Raw genomic sequence first — 20,069 nt, 5'->3', positions numbered from 1 at the left:
AATGTGTCAAATAAAACCTTTTACCAGTTTTACCAATTATTCTATTTTTAACCAGACAAAACGTCATCATTTACTTTCTTTATTTGAAGGGACGTGGGCTCACTGACAGACTGAGGATTCTTTAATCTGAAAAATGAGCAGTTGCTCTAAAGATCTAAAGTTGCTCTAAAGATTGTCGATGAGTTTGGATTTTTTACATAAAAAAATTATCTTTTTAAAAAAAAAAATTTTCTCATCAAAATATGACAAATATCACGGAATAATCTTTTAACTGGTTTTCAGTTCTGGTGGTTTAAGAGTGAACTGGGATTCTCACCATTGTCGTCCTCCTGCCTCGTGCTGCTGGACTGTGTAACCAAACTGGGTTTCTTTGGAGCCATGGAAGATCTTGAAGTTCTTAGTGTCAAAATTGAAGCACAGCTGAAGATCTGTAACACAGAAGAAGAAGAACATCAGCTGACCTAAACTCCTCCTGAATCAGATCAATGTTTCCAGTGTCATACGTATTTTCGCTGATGCTCATCCTGTTTGGTACTCCTGGGGGTCTTTGCTGTTTTTCCCTCTGCCTCGGCTTTTTATGTATGCGCATAAAGTGAGGAGAGGTGTGCTCTCCCCACCTCAGGTTGTGAAATCCAACACAGGCACATGAAAGGGCAGGGAGTTTCCAAAATAGAGACATACCCCCTAATTTAACTTATTGAATGAGAGTCATCACTTCTATTAGGTTAGTTGCTAGGCACCGCCCTGTTGGCTATGGCTGCCTTTTGCAGCAGCTCTCTCTTCTTTGTCTGTTTCTTGTAATTTTTTTGTCTCTTTTTTGTAATCTTTGTATTTGGAGTGGATCATTACTTAGTATGGTTCATCTGTTGGTCCTAGACACCAAACTTTTTGTGGCTTCAGCGATATTTTTACTATTTTTGCTCCTGTGTTTGTCTAGAGATCCTACATGTAACCATGGCCGCATTGTTTACATGTTAAATCAGCTGTTAGCAGTCTGTAGCATGTCGATGCTAACTGGTGCAAGGCCTGATGTCTTCCCTCAAGGTGAGGAGAAGGAGGTGAGGATGACGTGCTGGTTCTCAGGTGTGAGCTAAGAAGTGACGACATGGACCTGTCCTTCCATCCATCATTATTGGAAACCTACGATCCATCTTCAGTAAGATGGACGAGCTAGCTGTGCTAACCCAGCAACAGAGGGAATACCAGAAGGCAGAGTAGCATCATGCTATTCACAGACATGGCTAACAGAGCTAACATCAGACACCAACCCCATGTTGGAAGAGCTTCACCTGCTGTGAGCAGACAGGATCCAGGAGACAGGGACTGAACAGACTGCTGAAGAAGCTCAGTCCAGGACCCTGTAGAGGTGGAGGCTGGCTGACTGGAGAATGATGAACAAGCTGTCATCATCTATTTTTGCACTTTCTATACGCTTTCTTACTTTTGTTTTCTTGATTGCTGCTGTGACTTCAATTGCGTTGTACTTGTTAAAATGAAAATAGAGTTCTATTCTATTCTATTCTATTCTATTCTATTCTATTGATGAGATGGGTCCTGAGTGGAGTGTTCCCTTTTGAAACCGGAAGCTACACACCATCCACATAACTCACATCTGTAACCAAAGACAAACCCCATTTTGTGTATTTTTCATATCTCAAGGCAGAAAGATTTTTAACAGAGAGGAGTTCCTACGTTAGCATGAGCAGAACTTGGAGCAAAAGTCAGAGACAGCTCAAAGAGAGACTGTTTCTCCACAGAGAAGGTTTTTGTCTCTCCTTGAAAGGATCCAGAAAAAGTCTCTTATTAAAGATGTCAGGAGGAAAAGGATGCTTCCCAAATTTTTAAATTACATTTCATCTCTGAAAGTTCTCCAAAACAAAAACTTTCCTGTAAAAGCCCCTCGGGCCTGGAGTCGAGATTCTGTCTGCTTTGTTGTAATCAAATTAAGAAATCACACACAGGTGTGCTTGTTCTTTGGTCCTTCCTCGCAGGTGTAGGGGCCAAATGCTGGAACCAAAACAAACAGTGGCACCCAAATCTAAAATATTGCCAATATGGGATTTTTGCTTTGACGTCAATCCATTTAAGAAGACGTCAAAGCTAATTTGGAGCTGTACTTTGACAGATCTGCATGAAAACCTGTCAGCGCCTTCCATCAGATATACTATATGCCTATGAACTCCTGCTTTTACTCCCCATACAGGCTGTTGTTCCTGCTGAATGGTCAATACTCAGATTACAAACAGATACCAGAATGTTTCTCATAGCTTCAGTTACTTTAACTGTAAAATATGTAGTGTAATCTTTCATTTGAACTTTGATTCACTTTGTTTATTTTACCCAGTACCTGACACAATGAGAATCTGTCCTGATCTGCAGACCAGTGAAGTTGTTATGACACAGCGTTTGTCTATAAAAAGCATGACAGACAGCCTAACCTCCAGCTCCTCAGTGCTATCAGAAACCCTTCACTTCACACTTAAACACCTCTCTCCTCTCCATCTGTTCTCTCTGGAGCTTCCTCTGCTTTGAGTTAAAGTCTTTATCTGACAGGAGGACACAGGGAGGGCAGAGGGAGGACAGGGAGGCCTTGAAACACTGCCGAGCCGGACTGAAAAAAGAGAGCAAATAGAGTAAATGAAAGTGATGTCACACAAAATTTTTCCAAGCTGAATTTTCCAGCACAGGAAACTGAGAACAGTCTGGAGAAAAGAAGGAGATGATGATTTCATCCTTTCATCATGTGTCCAGTAGTTAATCAGAGCCCAAACATCCAAAACTTAAAAAAAAACGACGACAAAAGAGAATAAATCATTGGTACTGAGGAACATTTTTCCTTTATTAGATCAACATGATGATGTGATCTGTGTGGCATAGAAAGAGAGGGAAAATAGGTTTTAGTAGAGCTTAAAACTTCAGGGTTATAAAGTGAGACAGGACAAAACACTGCAATCCCCTTAATGTCCACTAGAGGCTGGCTCCTGCAGTGAGTCAATCCCCATGAAGCCCTGTGATAAAATGTTCATCTTTACAGCAGGAATAAACATGTTTACAGATTGTCTCTCTATAGTTTATTTCTTCATTCAACACAAGTCTTCAGGCTAATTTTTTTTCAACTCACCTGGTTACAACAAGTAAAAGAAGAAAAAGGAGGGAAGGATTAGGGGTGGGGCTTCTTTGATGACAGCTAAGAGCTGTTAGCTGTCCGCTAGGGGTCACCCCAGCTGCAAGGCCAGGGCTTGGACTACAGTTTTATTCTAGTCCTGGTCAAGGTTAATGCAGACTTGAAGAAGACTGGGACTCGAAATACAAAGGAGACTCTGACTCAAGCCCTTTGCACACCAGCAGAACCTACTGTTTTTTATTGCAAGCTTTCACACCAGCAACATTATCTACTGAGCTAAATTGCATTTTTTATTTTTTCGGACCAATTTTCCAAACTTTGCTTGCGACGGGTACACATCTGACCAATCAAAATACTTGTTGCTGACACATCACATGCCAAAATATCTAAAAATACAGCAGACTCCTTGGTTGTATTCATGTCCCAGCACCTGGTTCTTTACAGCAAAAGACATAAAAACTACAAAGACAACATTTGAAGGAGAATAGCTGCGGAGATTAAATATGACACCTCCAAATTGTTTCGCTATTTCGTGTCATTTATTCGCGCCGCCATTGGTGTGCAAAGGCCGTAATGAAGCAGAGACTCAACGCAGACTCAAGGACTAGGAACTTGGCTTGATCAGAGTTAGCTCGGACTAACTCTAGCTAGCTAGACACAACTAGGGTTCAGGTAAGGAGCAACTAAAATCTCAAAATGGGAACTTGCCTAAACTTAAGTATTGGTACTCAAACTCGGGTAAAACAGACTTTGCATGACTTTGACCGAGGTGATGTAGGCTCAACTGAATTTGGATTCAGGTAATAGGAACTGGACTCAGTTAGACTTGGTTATTAGGGACTTGAACTGAGGTGCAGGTAATGACAACTCCATTTAGACTCTGACTAAGGAAAGCAGATTTGGACTTAGACTGAGGTGATGAGTACCTGATTCCACTTAAACTCACACAATGGATTTTCTGCTGGGACTCAGGTACTTGAACTCAGGAACCCAAGTGACTGGATTCAACTTGACTTGGACTCAGATAATTGAAACTTTGACTCAAGTTACCCAAACTTACATAACAGGACTTGACTTGACATAAACTCACACAACTGCAAATTGGGTAATGAGGACTTTGTTTGACTTGGACTCATGTACTTGGGGTCCAAAACTCAGACTTGGGCAATGCAGACTTGACATTGACTATGTCTCAAAAAGGGCACCCCCAAACTTGAATCAGACTAAAGTAGCAGGAAATCAACTGACTTTGAGTCATTTGATGTGGACTTGACTAAAACTCTGACTCAGGTCATCAGAACTTCCCTCAAATTCAGACTCAGACTCAGGCGACATGGACAGATTTTCCTTTTGTGACTCAGACTTGGACTTGGACACCAGGGGACTTGAGGCTCAACTAGGACTGGGGGTTTCAAGACTTGGCTGCAACACTTACAGACTTAATATCAGTCAAATAATCTCTGTCTTTGCGCTTTATTGAATAAACAGACCGTATAAGCGGTCTGGATTATAAGCCAGGGTTGTGGCTAGCAAATGCACAGCAATGAGGCTTCATGTATGCAGCCAATAAACCAGACTTAATGTTATTTATAAAGCATGATTTCATTCGGGAAAAAGTAAAATAATGATTCTTGGTAAATCTAACGTCATCCACGGATCATTTAAGAATTAATTTGAAAATGTGTCCAGTAGCATAAATCTGCTGCTGCTTCAGGCAGTCATTTCATACCAGCCTGTGACCTTCTGACCCTTCCTTGACCCCGTGACCTCTGCGGTCTATCCCTGCGTGCTGAAGTATTTCCTCTGAGAGCTCCAGTGCGTCTCCTCCAGCTGTGTAAATGAGTGCCGCGTTCGGAAAACTCAGTGTGCTGTGGGACTGTGTGCCAGCAGGGACGCGTTTGGCTGCTGTGGAGGAGTAAAGGATGATGGGTAAATTGTCTCTGTCTTTCAGGTGAGTTTTTATTTTCTCACAGCTGAGAGGAATCTGTTTCTGTCCAAGCCAAGCCGAGGACCGGCTCGATTTATAGCAGCAGCTGGCTTCAGACGCAAAGAGACTTGGCAGAGCAGAGACAGGAGATCCAAATCCAGGACCAGGTCTGAGAGTCTCTTATCCCTGCCACTCCGTGATCGGACTGATCTGGATGATCCTTTCTGGCTCTTGTGACACATTTTTCTTGTTTTTTGACACAATGGAGGAGTCTCTGACTTTATTTTGAGTGTTCATACGTAGGTGAATTTTCCAGATGTGCCTGAGCTGCGCACATAATTGAAAGCAGATCCGCATCCAGCTGCAGCTACTGCATCATGGAAGAGAATACTTTTCTTATAAGAGAAACAAAGTCGAGCTGTTTTTTGCAGAAAGCTGCGTTTTAAAATCAGATGCAGCAGGAGAGAATAAGTCGAATCAGGTCAGAGATGGGAGTGATTTAGTGTTGTTTTCAAGCAGCTCGCAGCCAAACGGCGTCTGTGTCACTTCCTCCAGCAGGCAGGCAGACGTGTCTGCTGGCTCAGCATCCCTGCCGTTTCATAATAACCCCTCACCTCGGTGACAGGCAGCAGAGGTCAAAGGTCACAGCCAAGACTGCACTACACTTTGCACTGCATGAAAAACAAACATGACCCTGCAGTGAAAGCAACTGAATGGGATCAAAATCACTTACAAAAAACATGTTTATGAACTCAATTCATCACACCACATCCACAAATGTGAGTTAAACCTGCAGCATGCAAAGAGGAAACCATTTATAAACATGACCAAGAAAAATGGAGACTTCTCTGGGCCTGATCAGCTGAGGGGAAGTAGAAACCTGTACTGTGGTTTGATGAACAAAAATCTGCCATTCTTTTTGGAAATCATGGAAGCTGTGTCCTTTAAGATGCTATGAGGAGGATCTGTTTTGATTGGACTGCCTGGCCACCTTCTGGCCCAGAGTCTCACACACACTGCCGTAAATTACTTTTAGTGAGGCATGTGTTACTTTTGGAATTAAATAGAGATCAGATCGAAACAAATTTTCTTTGTTCGAGACAACTTTTTACTGGATACAACACACTGAAGTAAGGGATTTATCAGTATCGTTACATAGCAATATGGTTTGAAACGTGACATTAAGCAACAGTTGTAGTCGCTGGCTATGTGTAGTGCTATCGGCAGCTTAGTGTTCCAACGTATCTGTAGGCTAACATGACAACAAGTAAATTCTATCAGTTTGTTTGTAGTTTAGTAGCTGTTTATATTTAGCGCAGCTAGCAGCCCTGTGCTCTAAGACAAGCCTATAACGTTAGTGAATCCTGGTTAGCTTCGTCCTGCCAGTCATCTACCAAGCAGAGCTAACGTAACCTCAATCTTCATTTTATTGATAGACTCTCAAGTTTGAACAGACCACTGCAGAATAACTGCTGACTGTGGGTTGGAATGAACAATATCACAAACAGTTTAGCCCCTGTGTTAGCCTTTAGTACTCTAGTACCCTGTATCAGTACTCTGCCCACTATACCCCACCTGTAGGAACTGTACACCACCTGCTACCTCAGCAGAGCAGAGACCCCTCACACCATAGCTATCACATTTAAACTGCTGCCCTCTGGTAGGCAGTTCAGATCCATGCCATTGCAAACCAACAGACTCATAAACAGTTTCTACCCCAGGGCTATAAAGTGTTTACATCTCTCAGTCATTGCACCTTATACTGCAGTCTGAACAATTCACGTCTATCTGACTTTACCAATTGTAAAGTTATACAATTACCTCCACCAAGGAGGTTATGTTTTTGGGGAGAGTTTGTCTGTTTGTTTGTCTGTGAACAACATAACTCAAAAAGTAATGAACGGATCTTGATGAAATTTTCAAGAAATGTTCAAAATGGCATCAGGAAGAACTGGTTAAATTTTGGAGGTGATCTGGATCACCATCTGGATCCAGGATGTTTTTAAAGCATTCTTTATCATTGTGAGATAGGGCTGTTTTCACCATATGTATATATAACTCCACCATAAATGGTCGGATTGCTTTGCAAAACAATACAAGACAAGGTCACCATAATTTCTGACAGATGTAAAAGTACAATCCAGATCCTGGTAATATTCTGGATACTAAGATCTGGAATATGAAATATGTACTGGGTCATCATAATTTTCAACACTGTCAGGTAACAAATTATCGTACAAACCTGCAACTAACACCAAATTGTATCAGACAGTCTGCTGAAAGGGAGTATAACATTAAAGTAGGACTAAAGTGTTGGTGACAATCACAATATGCTTGGCGGAGGTCTCCGCTCTCTGAGTGCTTTTTTAGTTGTTATTGTGTTGTTTACTTTAAATATGGCTATATTTTGCACTGTGGAGGATTGCTTAAATCTCACTGTACAAGCTGTATCAATGCTGAATCTGAAAACCTCTATGAGGTAAGAATGGGACACTTCACTTTACAATCTGGTCTCCTGGCACAAAACAGTAAACATGTCTCTGTAACAACTGTTTGAAACATGTCTCTGGAGTCAAATCTGATTTGTTGTCTTTGCTCTATTTCTCTTAAATATAGTCTTCAAATGATTTACAAACCAAATTACTTTTTTGTACTTCTTTTTTATTGTGGTTATGCACTTTTGATCATCAAAGTTCTTTTTATGCTCCATAATTTATTGCTGTTGGTCAATTTGTTTACAATCTGTTAGGTATAATACTTGGTTTATTGGTGGTTTGGGGTTTATCTTGATCTGGGTGGATATATTTTAAAGTACTCACAAAAATGGATCAACTTATCTGATATGCAAGAGAAGGGATTTTCAAATCTGTATTTCTTATATTCATATTGAACTTTTTGAATTTGGAAGTTAGAAGTGTTTGCCATAAATCCGTAAACATACCAGAAAGAGCAGCTTTAATCTTAAAAGACTTTCTTAACTGGGTTTGTGAAAACTACTCAGAGGTAAGACTGTTTGTCTTCTACAGTTGTATAAAAATGTGTTGATTTGCAGACATTTGCATTAATGTCTCTTCCAATGAGCAAAGATGCTTCCAAATCTTTTATTTTCTGAATAAAGCTTGCTGTAATATTTCTTCCTTACATAACATGACATGTTTCAGTGTCGGTCCAATCATCCTGCAGCTTCCACTCTTTAATTTTTAACCCAGTTCTGATAGAAACCCGCCTCTTTTATTGTTTTCTTAGTTATATAAATCTTTTTTATGCTGTGGTCGGGATTATCAGCCTGTTCTGTCCCTGCAGCAGATCTGTGTCTTTGTTACTGACAAAAACAAAACCATGAATGTCTGTGGTTACTATGAAGTGCAGATGTGATGCCAAGCTGGCAGCAAGTGATATTTCTAATTTGGCGTCTGGAGTGCCACATGAGTCGAGTTTAATATGAGGCAGATTAAACTGAGAGCGAGGGAGATTGAGTTTCTAAGTCTGCTTAAAGAAAAACTCAGAGGGATTCAGATCCTGCAGACACACGTGTTTCCAGATGTGATTATATCCACCTGTCTGGGACACGAAGGATAAAAAGATCAGGCTGATTCGAGGATCAGGTGGCAGATGATTTCTTCTTGTGTGGTGAGACCAACCACAGACTGACAGAGAGCATCGACAACAACAACAAGATGTGCTTATCGATCTGAGAGCAACAACAAGTTGTCAAGAACACATTTCAGCCTCTGTGGAAACCGCAGCAGAAACATCCAGAGACAGAAATACAGCCCAGTGTTAGGATAAATAAGACAGGTCAACAGGAAACAGTTCAGCATCAGAAGTCCCTCCCACAACAGCAACAAGGAGTTAGCTCATTTCTCTTTCCTCTGCCTGTTGACACTGTGGTAAAAATGTTAGCATCCGTCATTGGCTGGACTTAAGTGTGGGGAATAATGTCACTTAGCAAGCACAGATGTAAGAGAAGTCTAAGGAGCAACTGGACATCTCTTATTGGAACTAATATGATGTCCTGCAATCCAGGCAACAACAGCAGAGCTGCTGAGAGGAGCTCTAAGATGCTGACCTCTTCATAAGTGGTTGTTATAATAGAAACAATGTTTACAGCTGTGACATTTGCCTCATTTCTTATCGGAAACAAGAACTGACAGACACACTTTTATCAGCTATTCCAATTTTCTTCACTGTTTCTGACATTTAAAAAAAAGGATTGATCATTTACGAATGGTCTAATTCAGAATTAAACATCTGGCATCCAGGCATAGCATCAGTCCTTCAAATGTTATGTTCAAATATTTGAATATCATTTCCCCCGGAAGAGAAATAAACCTAAATTAGGCAGCAGCTGTTTCACTTCCTCCTCTGCTTCAAACTTCCAGCACACTCTAACTCTTCACCACTGCAGTGAAACTCACAGCTACTCCTCTACCACTGATGCTCAAAGCTCATTTTATCAGACGTCACTCTGACTAAAAAGGCTTGTAGGTGCTCAGAGACATGTACTCATGTTTAAGTCTTAAAGGAGCTAATTAATTTGATGCCCTCCCTGAACAAACCCCATGTGTTTCTACTTCATGAATCCCCACACACAAACAGAAGCAGAAACATGTGCAGAGTCATAAACACACTGAAATCCCTTTTAACCAAAATGCCACACACAGAAAAGCTGGATTTCAGTAAAGATGTGATGTCTTCACCAGATTTTGGCTCGAACAGTAAGGACAGTTTCAAAATATCATGTTAATGTATGAAGGTACGGAAGCCCAAAGAGGCCATAATTCTGGTAGCTGGTGAGTCAACTTACAAAACTATAACAAAGAATCTTATCAACAAGGAAGCAGTGATGTGACAGTGGTTTGTTAGATTTGTTGATGGCAGACAGTGAGACAATTGGGTTTCCCACCCTGACTGTGATGTCACAAAAAGATGTCCGCCTTTTAGAATACAGGATGTTAATACTTATCTTAAAGAAAATGTTACATTTCTGTTTTCTGAAGAACACAGGGATGGGGTGTTTATGTTAATTGTTATGTCCACATATAAAATTTTATTATAAGTCTTAACTCTAAATTAAAAAATTGATAAACCAAAGGTAAAGGTCAAATCAAAATCTTAATTCTTGTAAATGTTAAATCCAATTGCTTTTGATTTTATAACTAAATATTCAGTCTTTTTTAATATTTTTGAGCTAAATGTGGAAAAATGTCACTTAAAGCACGTGGCATTAACATTCAATTTATTTATTTATTTACTTTTTATTTATTTATTTATTTATTTATTTATTTATTTATTTATTTATTCATTTATTCATTTATTTATTTATTTATTTATTTATGTATTTATTTATTTATTTATCTATTTATTTATTGTCAATAGAGGCCCGATTCAGGCCAGTCATTTCTGAGCAGGAAACCTGCCAAGAAGTTCTTAACTGAGTTGATTCCTTTCATAATTTCTTTGCTATTTCAAGAAAAATTAAAAACAAAAACCTACAATTTGTTTTTTTTGTTGTTGTTGTTGTTTTGTTTTTTATTTTGTTTTTGTTTGTTTTTTTTGACAACTGCTTTTTCTGGCTGTGACATCAGGTTAAAAAAAGTGACTTGAAGAAACTTTTGTCTAACACTTTTTTTAAAGACAAATTTTCATTTTTTGTTTTGTTTTGTTTTATTATTTATTTATTTACTTATTTAATTATCTATTTACTTATTTTTAAAAGGTAGGTTTCAAAAAATTACCTGAAAACCAATCTAAAAATGAATCTAAGATTTCCGTAAAGGGAAGACAAAAAAAAAAGAAAGAAAAGACATCAAATGACGTAAAGAGGAAATGAAATGTTGAAATCAAACTAAGCAACAGAAAATATGGCACTGAATTTGAATTTTAAAAATAGATTTTTTATTTATTTTTATTTTTCATGTCTCAAAGCAGTTTTTACTTACATAAGCTTAAAAAATGATTAAAAAACAAAAAAAAAAAAAAAAAAAAGTGGTCCAAAGGTCAGAGGTCAAAAGTTAAGTTTTTATTTTGAATGCATCTCCTTGCAAGAAAATAAAAATTAATTTAAAACATCAGAACTTTTCAATTATTCCAATATCCATGTGATGAAACAAAGTTGTCAGCCTCCTCCACCTGTCCCACCCCTTAGTGCACCCACCTGGCTGCAGCCTACCTACTCCTCTCTGTTCTAAATCTAAGAGACTGGACACTGACCTGGCAGGAGGCTGCAGGTCCACAGCAGCAGCAGGAGATGAAGGTAATAATCCATGAGTGTGTTTGAGACCGACTGACAGAGTTTGTGTGTGAGTGTGTGAGAAGCTGCTGGGCTGATTCTTAACTCTGATGAAGGAGAGAGGAGAAGTAGGAGGGGCACAGTAAACACACCTCCTCCTGCCTTTTTACACACATACGCAGACACACACACTGATCCCTGGTCTTTAAAGAGCGTTTCACTTCACCTTCCCTTTCAAAACAGGAGCTTTAACGCCACACAAACAGGAAATGCCTTAATTTGTGTTTCTGTGATCACACAGGGGGCGCTGATGACCAGATGTTCACATCTGTCCAGCTACAGAGAGGAGGGAAGCGCTGAGAATCATGGGAAACACAACACCTCCATAATAAGAAGCACTGAAAGTCATTAAGTCATCATCAGTGGAGTCAAAATGCAAAGGTAGACGATGCAGGGGCTGGATTTAGAAAGGTTCTTGGTCTCATTGGGGACTTGAGCTGCTGTTTCCTGAGTGTTTGTTTGACTCATTCATCCCCTCAACTACAACATCAAACATGTGCATCAGTCTTTATTTCCTGCAGCTGGCCCAAACTTTTGTTACAAGTTATTGCAACTGCAACAACAATGCAGGGCTGAAATTAACGTGCTTGTTTGTTTTAATTGCAAGTCATTTTATCCTTTTCAGCACATAGTAGTAAAGCTACCGCAGTGTCTTCCAGCTTCCCGCAGCCGTAACAGAAAACAAAAACTTTTCAAACAACTCATTTCACTTTAATTGCCTTTGAGCTAAGCATACAGGTGCAGCTGCATCACAAATACTGCAGAGGAATGTTTTGATTTCTTGTTCTTGCCCCTCTGTTTTCAGCAACTCTAAAAATTCATGAAGTTGTGGGGTTATTTTTGTAGCAAGAACGCATGACTCTGATTAAAAAATAAAGTAACTTAGCAGATGTTTCTCTCTGTGTTTGTGTCCTCTGTGACGGATTTGTACAAAGTGTTATTTTTCTGATTTGTAGCCGAGCTTGTTGAGCATCAGGAAATTAAAGGTCTCTGCTCAGACGTTCATTACGGCGATATTTTTAGAGTATTTATTTTGTGGTTAAAATGATCTCAGTGAAGTTTATTCTCTTGGCTTTCTTGTCGCTATGAGCAAGCTTGTCCCCACCTGTCTGCCTGCCTGTCGGTCAATCTACATGTCTGTCTGTGTAACTGTATAGCACACATGTTGGACAGTAACACAGTGTTGCGTTTACTGACCCTCAGGTTGATTTAAAGGCTGTTTTATCGTCTTGTTCACTTTAACTCTGCTGCTTTGACTCTGAGTTTCCACTTGTTATTTCCAGAAGCTCTACAGTATCTTTTATTGACAGGGAGGGAGCATGTGTGTTGGAGAGAGTGTGTGTGTGTGTGTGTGTGTGTTACGCTCGCTGTGGTGAAAGAAATGTGTCGACACGATTACAGTGCGGCGACTCATCTCATGAAGCAGAGTTCTCAGTTTATGTTATGGTTCAGATTTGGGTTTGAGGTTAGAATTACTCAGGTTTTGGTTTTCAGTCGGTTTCGCTGTAGAGTGACCGAGGATTATTTTACTGTCGTCTGTAGGAGAATAATGACAAGTGACCACATACTCTTTTTTTAACACGTGAAATAATACAATAACTTCAGTCTTAACGCTAAAATAATCAAAGTGTTTATCCAGGTAAGGGGAAAATATTATTTTGCACATGCAGATGAACTTCAGTCACTGAGGAGAGGTTGATGTCATCTACAGATGTGGAAAAACATAAAAATAGATTTTATAGCCTCTCATTTTAGTGGGTAATTGAGCTTATTCCTGGGATTTGTTGGGTGTTTAGGGATTTTATGAATATTTTAAAGTATCTTGTCCTGGCTGCAAGGTGGCACAGTGGTATATGCACTGCTGTAGGTCACCAGTTTGATTCCCAGTTCACCTTTCTGCAAGCCGTTTGTATGTTCTCCCTGTGAATGTGTGGGTTTACTCCGGTGCTCAGTCCAAAAATATGGTCATCAGGTTAATTGGTCACTCTTAATTGTCTGTGGGTATGGGCGTGTGCGTGAAAGGTTGTCTGTGGCTGTTTTCCAAACCACCTACTACACTAGCAGTGCCTACTACTTTGGCCGAAATTCAGTATGTAGTAGGCAGTATGCGAAAACGTGAAAAATATGCAGTACACCAAAAATCCTTACTGATCCAGGAAATGTTCTTAGTATGCAATAGACCAGTTTACCTGGCAAACTGTTACCCACAATACAGGCAGGTATTGGTGAATCACTGCCATCTACTGGATTGAGTCAGCATTACAACTACAATATAACAATAATGATAAGCCATGTTTCCACCAAGCAGTCAGGTTCGGTTCAGTACGGTTTGGCTCAGTTTGGTACAGTTAAGCCTGATCCCGTTTGCGTTTCCACAGCAAACTGTGCCCTCTTGTGGTGGGCGGCATGTAAGCCGGATGCCGAAAGCTGCAGCTGTTAAACAATAGTGTGAAGAACGCAACACAGTGAACAAAGAGCATAGATGGAAGACATGCAGCATTTCGTCTTCTTTGTGATTGGCATGTAGCTCTTTGATACAGTCTTCAGAGAAGACTGTGTGCTGCCAGGAGACATGCAGCAGCTGTCGGGGTAAGTGACGATTCTTTTGATCAATCAACGGTCTGCAACGGTCCGAAAGCGGATCGGTTCAGTCTGGCACCCATACAAAAGGGTCCCAAAAAGTGGGACGGCTCATCTCAGTTATTTGGGGAACTGTCCCAGGGTAAGTCAGTGGAAATGCCGCAAAATCTGTGCCGTACCGAGACGAACCAAACTGGTCTGCTTGGTGGAAACGCGGCTTTAGACAGTCAGTGAGATTGAAGTGAAGTGATGCAAAAGGATCATTGGTAACTCTTGTCATTTCCAGTTGTAAAAGAGGTGTTTACTTCTACTAATTCATTTAAGTCCATATAAACCACAAATTCACTTTTTTAACCATACATGGATACTATAAAAGTCCCATCAGTTTCCCATCAGTTGTAAAAAAAAAAAAAAAAAATCCCTTCCAGATTTATTTTCAGTAAACGATATAACTTTTTGGTGTAAGATTTAAAATCAAATATGATGTTTCTCCTATGATATGATTGACAAAATAACTAAAAATGCCAAGACCTGCCCAAAGTTTGTGTTGTACATTTATCAGAAAGACAAAAAAAAAACAAAAAAAAAACATTTGTATCTCCATTTTTCTGAAACTGAAAACCAGAGAAGTATACTACAAAACAGAAGTTAGATTTTAATAAGAATTTGATATTCAAGTTGTAACACCAAAGAAAAATACCTTGTTATGATGATGTGATGCGAAAAAAGATGCAGTGTTACCAGGTAACGGTTGAAAACTTTCAAGAATTAAGCCTCAATGTTACAAGACAAATAGTTTTTGATCTGTCATTAAAAAAAGTCTTGATGTACAAGAAAGAAAGAAAGACATAATGTTGTGAGTTAAAGAGTCGTTAAACTTTTAGAGAAAAGTTGTCACAACCTTAATGTCAGACTGATATGAGAAACAAGTCCTAATTTCGCAAGTAAAATGTTGAAATGTTGTGACATTTCACTTGTACACAACAGGATTCAGTGATGGAAACAGATCATGATGAGGTGATTAAGTCATGAAACCCTCAAAACATGAAACACCAAGGATAACAGATTTGGATGCAGTTGGATGAAACAGTAATTTTTTTGTTTTGTTTTGTTTTTATATTTTTGTTTTTGTTTTTGTTTTTTTTACGGAAAAAAACCTGAGGGTTTGTTTTGACAAAACCTTTCAATCAGTATTGGGATAACTTGGGTCCAAAAAGTCAGGTTAGTCCAAACCAGAACAGTCAAACTAAACAGCGGTGTTACAGGGTAGTGGCTTTAACCTGCAGTTCTGTACGACTTGAACCTGACTGCACTGCATGAACACAGGAAACAGAGAGAAATCTCAAGGAAATTAAAGTTTTTTTTTTTGTTTTCTCTTTTCAAAAATATAAAAAATATGACTCTCCACACTGGTAATGTATCACCCTTAAAAGTCCCCCTGTAAACTCTTGGTGAAGTAAAGCTTGTTGTTATCGTCCACGTTGTTGTTGTTGTTCAGTCGTGTTTTGTTCTGCTGCTGTCGTGTAAAATCCCGCACTAATAAAAGCTGGAGGAGCAGGTCTTTGTGCTGCTCCCTCTGATCTTAATAAAGTGAAACGTCGTAAAACAGGGAAGGACGGCTGCTCTCCAATAAACCAATACCACTGCTAAGTGTGTTTGTTACAAATGAGCACAAAATCATATTAAATTTACATATCTCTGGATTTGAATCTCTTGTAAACTAGCTCTTAAATGTGTCACCAGTTCAGATTTGACAAAAGCAGGATAAAAATGATATTGTGTTAGGTGGAGCTGGTCTGGTTTACTGGTGCAGACGCTGGTTAACTGTTCCCACATGGTCTGGTTATCCTGGCCCGAGGAGCCTTCCAGCAGGGCTCGGCAGCAGGACAGACTGACGCTGTAAAAAGGGCTTTTCCACATATTTACTCCACATACTGTTCTTACAAGCAGAAAAATTAACATTCCTCAACTTAAAGAAGTGCTTCCCGACACAGTGAAGCTCCTGGAGGCTGGAGCTTTGGTCAGAGGAGGGGAGAACTCAGAGTACCAGGCAGCTTCCCTGATCAAATTTAAAGGCTGTTTGTTAAACTTATCAAGACATTCACGTTAATAAGGGATGAACGTCTGTGAGGACCTGCTTGAGTCTGCTGAGCTCATTTCCTCTTCTTTCTATTTAATGAGATTGTGATCACAGAAACTAAAGAGCTGATGGATGAATCTCCTCTCATTTATAAACACTGGAACACTCCTCTGCAGCTGTATGAGCCTCATTAATCTTCTTCTCTTTCTGTGGCTCTCTCCTTCACACACACAAACACACACGCACACACACACACACACACAAACACACACGCACACACACACTGCTTTATCTGCTGAGCTGAGGTACCGTACTGCCACCTGGTGGAGAAAACAGTATGAGACTTCTTACCTGATGTCTTCCTGACTTTTTTAAATGCAGTGACAAACTGAAGAGCGCTATGACTCCAGCATGACCAACCTACATTTAAATATTCTGTAAAAGTCACAAACAAAACCAAAGTCTATCTAGTAAAATCTCATTAAAATACATTTGGACTGGTGAACATTCTGCAGAAACTCAACAACTCTTACAGCTGCTGTCGTTAAATGAATGAATTTATCATGATGTGAAATTGTGAGTTTAAAACACATCAGAGGACACAAGACTGGATTGAAACTATGAAAGGGTGCAGAAAACGAAAAAAAATTGCACAAGAAAAATCAACAGGACAAAATACATCATGAAAAACAGTCATCATAGAATCCAGATCCTGATTCGGCCATAAAAACATCCTGACAATTTTTCCCCATATCGCCCCCTAATGGAGAACATTTTCCTTGGTCAGAAGCAGAGTTTGCTGATGTTTACGCAGCACGTAACACTGCAGAAAACTGACCCCATTGAGGGACAAGTGAGGTTTCCTTACTGGGATTAGAAGTATAAAAAAAAGCTTCTGCTGAGTTCTTTGTATCCAAGATTTTGATTTGCAGCTTTTGTTTAGCCGGGAATCTGTTGTAATCGCAGTATACGCTCTTTAGAAAAAGAAAACTATCAAGTCAGTGGGTTTTGGGTGGGATTGTGGGTGGGGTTCCTTTCTTTTATCTCAGTTAATTTAAATTTGTAAGAGATTTGTTGCCACAGCTGTGTGATTTGTGACTTTATTTAAAAGATGAAAAGCAAACATTTATATTTTTTGCGTTACCCTGTGTCCTTGAGCCTATTTTCATGAATCATGAATCATGCCAGAAGTATTTGGTCAAATATGAAGATTTAATATGTAAGATTTGATATCTCTTGGACATTTCCACAAAAACAAATGCTGCCCTCTTTAAAACAAATTTGGAAACCACTGCTATAATATTCAATTCCAAACAGAGTTTAACCCAATTAGGACTGTCTGTGGATCTTTTTTTAATTGCAATGGATTGGTGTTGAAAGAAGCAAGATAAGAAAGAAAGTAGCTACAATAAAAACGGATGTTTCAGCATTTATTACTAAGAGGGAGAAACAAAAACACTCAAACACTTAAAACCATAGACCAATATAAAACATCTGTAAAGACTGAAGAGACTTGAAGAAAAGGCTGATAGAAGTGTTGGTGCTGCAGCAGGTGGTGACTTACAGGACTGAGGGATGCTACCTCAGCATTGGTGCCCAAAAACCGCAGTTCCTCAAGCTGCCACAAGAGGCTGACTCCAAAAGTGAGGTAAACTTTTCACAGATATAAACATCATATGAACAAGTTATCCAATCATAGTTTTAGAAAGCATGACTTCAGCTGTTTCTTGATCAACTTAAAGCTTCATGATGGTTTTTGACTCCTGTAAAATAAGCTATACTGTTAGCATGTAGCTAACTAGCTTTTTTATTTGTTTAAGTTTCTCTGTCTGTCCTGTCGGTGTCCGTGGTGCTGCAGCTTGTCGAGCGCTCACTGCTGTCCACAGCTGCAAACTTCACCTTCCTGTGAGACCTCTGCAGACACAAACACAAAACATGGGTCACACATTTTGTGTTCAAGGATTATCCTGAGATAACAGAAGACCAGCGTCCTACCTATTTAAAGTGTAGCAATAACAGCCTTGGCTCATTTGTTTATGCCCTGTGAGGACTTACCTGTTTCTGTGCCAGACCTGGGGGGTATCTGGAGATGTCGTCTCGTCTGCGTTCTGTCCTCTCCCAATCGTCTAACCACAGTTGGCGGCGATACTCTGACTGACGAGCTGTGATTCGGTGGTAGATGTCCTGGTTCTGACGGCTGACCAGTAAGAGCTCCTCCCTTCTTTTGTCAGCATTTAAACTGAGACAGAATCATAGAGATCGAGAGATGAGTCAAAACTTATGAGTGAAATTGTGGAGTACTGACCCCAACTCAGCTTCTCCATAACACTCTTGGTTTCAGCCACTATCTCTTAAAAAGTATACCAGAAGCTTCTTTCACTATCGCCATGCAAAAGACGTAGTGTTTCTCTTTTTAAAGTAGCAAATTTACCCTTTTAATCACAACCACCAACTAGTGATGTCATGAAGTGAAGAAATCTCATCTTGATTCTGTTGAGTTCTTGTATAACTTTTTGAGAATTCCTTTCAAAGATGAGAATTTCAGCTTATCATTTGTTAGAAAGTGAAACTAATGCAGGTGGTACCAGACATTTGTTATTGAAATTGAATAAGAGATTGATTTGTGTTCCGTTTTGAAGCATAAAGTCAATTCTATGACAAACTGCTGCTCACTTGATCAACCTGATGTTGTAGTCCAGAGCCGCTCCTGTTGAGGGTTGATAAATCCCAGAGACCATCACACATTCAGATTAATAATTCAACAAAGTAACAGAGCAGGACCAGTCGCATCCATTATTTAAAGGTCCAACAAGGCGCTCAGGCGTCATCATAGCAATGTTAAAGAGCTCAGAGGGAGGAGGAAGAAGCGGTTTAACCTCCAGTGAGGAGCAGAAAAACTGGAGGTCATCATGCCATGAACAATGCATGCTAACCTGAACATGACTTTAAAAAAAAGGGACACAACAAAGTCTAATTTTACTAAATTCTATGTTAATACCAAGCTGTGTGGAATACCTGATTGGTCAAAACCACACAACAGCTGTAATTAAACTGCAAAAGCAACATCAGGGACTTGATTCATTCTTTAGTGTTTCCTGCTCACCCTGTCCTGGATTTCAATCTGTTTAACCCCCCACTCACCATACATTATCCTCTATGTGTCAGCAAGTCCCTACCTCCTCAAGTGGTAATGGTTGTGATGGTCCACTAGGCCCTGAGATCGAACAATAGCAGCCAATTTGGAGGCCAGGAGGCGGTTGTCTCTGTCGATGATTGACAGACGCTCGTCCTGCAGCTGAATCAGAGAAACAAGAGTCTGAACAGTTTACACTTCTAAAGCTTTTTCACCCTCTACCTAGACTTAAAATCACTATTAAGTCCATTAAACACATGAGCTTACCTGTATTTTTTTCAGTTTGAGCTGGATGTGAGCAGGTGTCTTTGTTCCCTTGTTGTCCACTACTGGCAGGGCAGTGTTCACCTGGACAGGTAAACGCAGAAACAACGTGTGGGTGTTCTCACCACCTCTATCAGCCCTCCAGATGGGAATTACAATTCCAGAAGAAGCCCACCCACCAGCAACTATCCATCACACAGTCTTCCAATAGACCTCTTCCACCGTCTTACCTTCCTGCGGTGGTTGTCGTAGTCGTTCTGGTCCCATCTCTGCTGCAGGAAGCGGTTAGTGACGGGCTTCAGCGGCTGGTACGACCTGTGCATACTGCTGCTCTAGCTGCTGCTGTCACACCAGCCCCACAGTAACACACTCACTCAGGTCAGCCTGACCACGCAGGAGGTGTGTGTGTGTTTGTAGGTCTGGGGGGTCATCACCATGGAGATGTACCCCTCTTTATCTCAAAGCAGCAGATAAGGTTTCTATGAAATGTTAATGAGCTGAGGAAGCATTCACACAGTCATACACACCAAGTCCATTCGGCGTGTTGCCCTCGAGTATTATTTTATTTACTTGATGTTCAATAACTGTACATTTGAACTTCATTAATTTAACCTTCTGCAAAAACATTAACGTTCAACACCCCATGGCAAGAGTATTTCGGGCCCAACT

General features: G+C 40.0%; 2 protein-coding genes across 2 annotated transcripts in view; both read right to left on the bottom strand.

The window, feature by feature from the left end:
* itga11b (integrin, alpha 11b) overlaps window positions 1–11,339 on the bottom strand; it is a 45,016-nt gene extending 33,677 nt beyond the window's left edge. Inside the window, exons 1-2 of the mRNA XM_074677892.1 lie at window positions 11,265–11,339; window positions 317–428 (exon numbers count right to left, since the gene is read on the bottom strand). Of these exons, the coding sequence (XP_074533993.1) occupies window positions 317–428; window positions 11,265–11,319 (167 nt within the window). The 5' untranslated portion in view covers window positions 11,320–11,339. The remainder of the gene's footprint in view (window positions 1–316; window positions 429–11,264) is intronic.
* A 6,197-nt stretch (window positions 11,340–17,536) lies between these two features.
* On the bottom strand, window positions 17,537–19,792 carry LOC141796378 (sperm axonemal maintenance protein CFAP97D1). The gene is made up of 5 exons (XM_074677444.1): window positions 19,631–19,792; window positions 19,404–19,484; window positions 19,180–19,298; window positions 18,059–18,242; window positions 17,537–17,917 (listed from the first exon to the last, which is right to left on the bottom strand). The coding sequence occupies exons 1-5, from the start codon at window positions 19,721–19,723 to the stop codon at window positions 17,819–17,821; spliced, it is 576 nt and encodes a 191-aa protein (XP_074533545.1). The 5' UTR covers window positions 19,724–19,792; the 3' UTR covers window positions 17,537–17,818.
* Between the last annotated feature and the right edge of the window lie 277 nt (window positions 19,793–20,069).

This window comes from Halichoeres trimaculatus, unplaced genomic scaffold, assembly GCF_033239565.1.
Source record: "Halichoeres trimaculatus isolate MK-OKI-2021-1 unplaced genomic scaffold, fHalTri1.1 fHalTri1_scaffold_10, whole genome shotgun sequence".
NCBI classification, from domain to species: Eukaryota; Metazoa; Chordata; class Actinopteri; order Labriformes; family Labridae; genus Halichoeres; species Halichoeres trimaculatus.
Note: the sequence above shows the minus strand (reverse complement) of the source record. Positions and strands in the feature narration are given on the sequence as shown.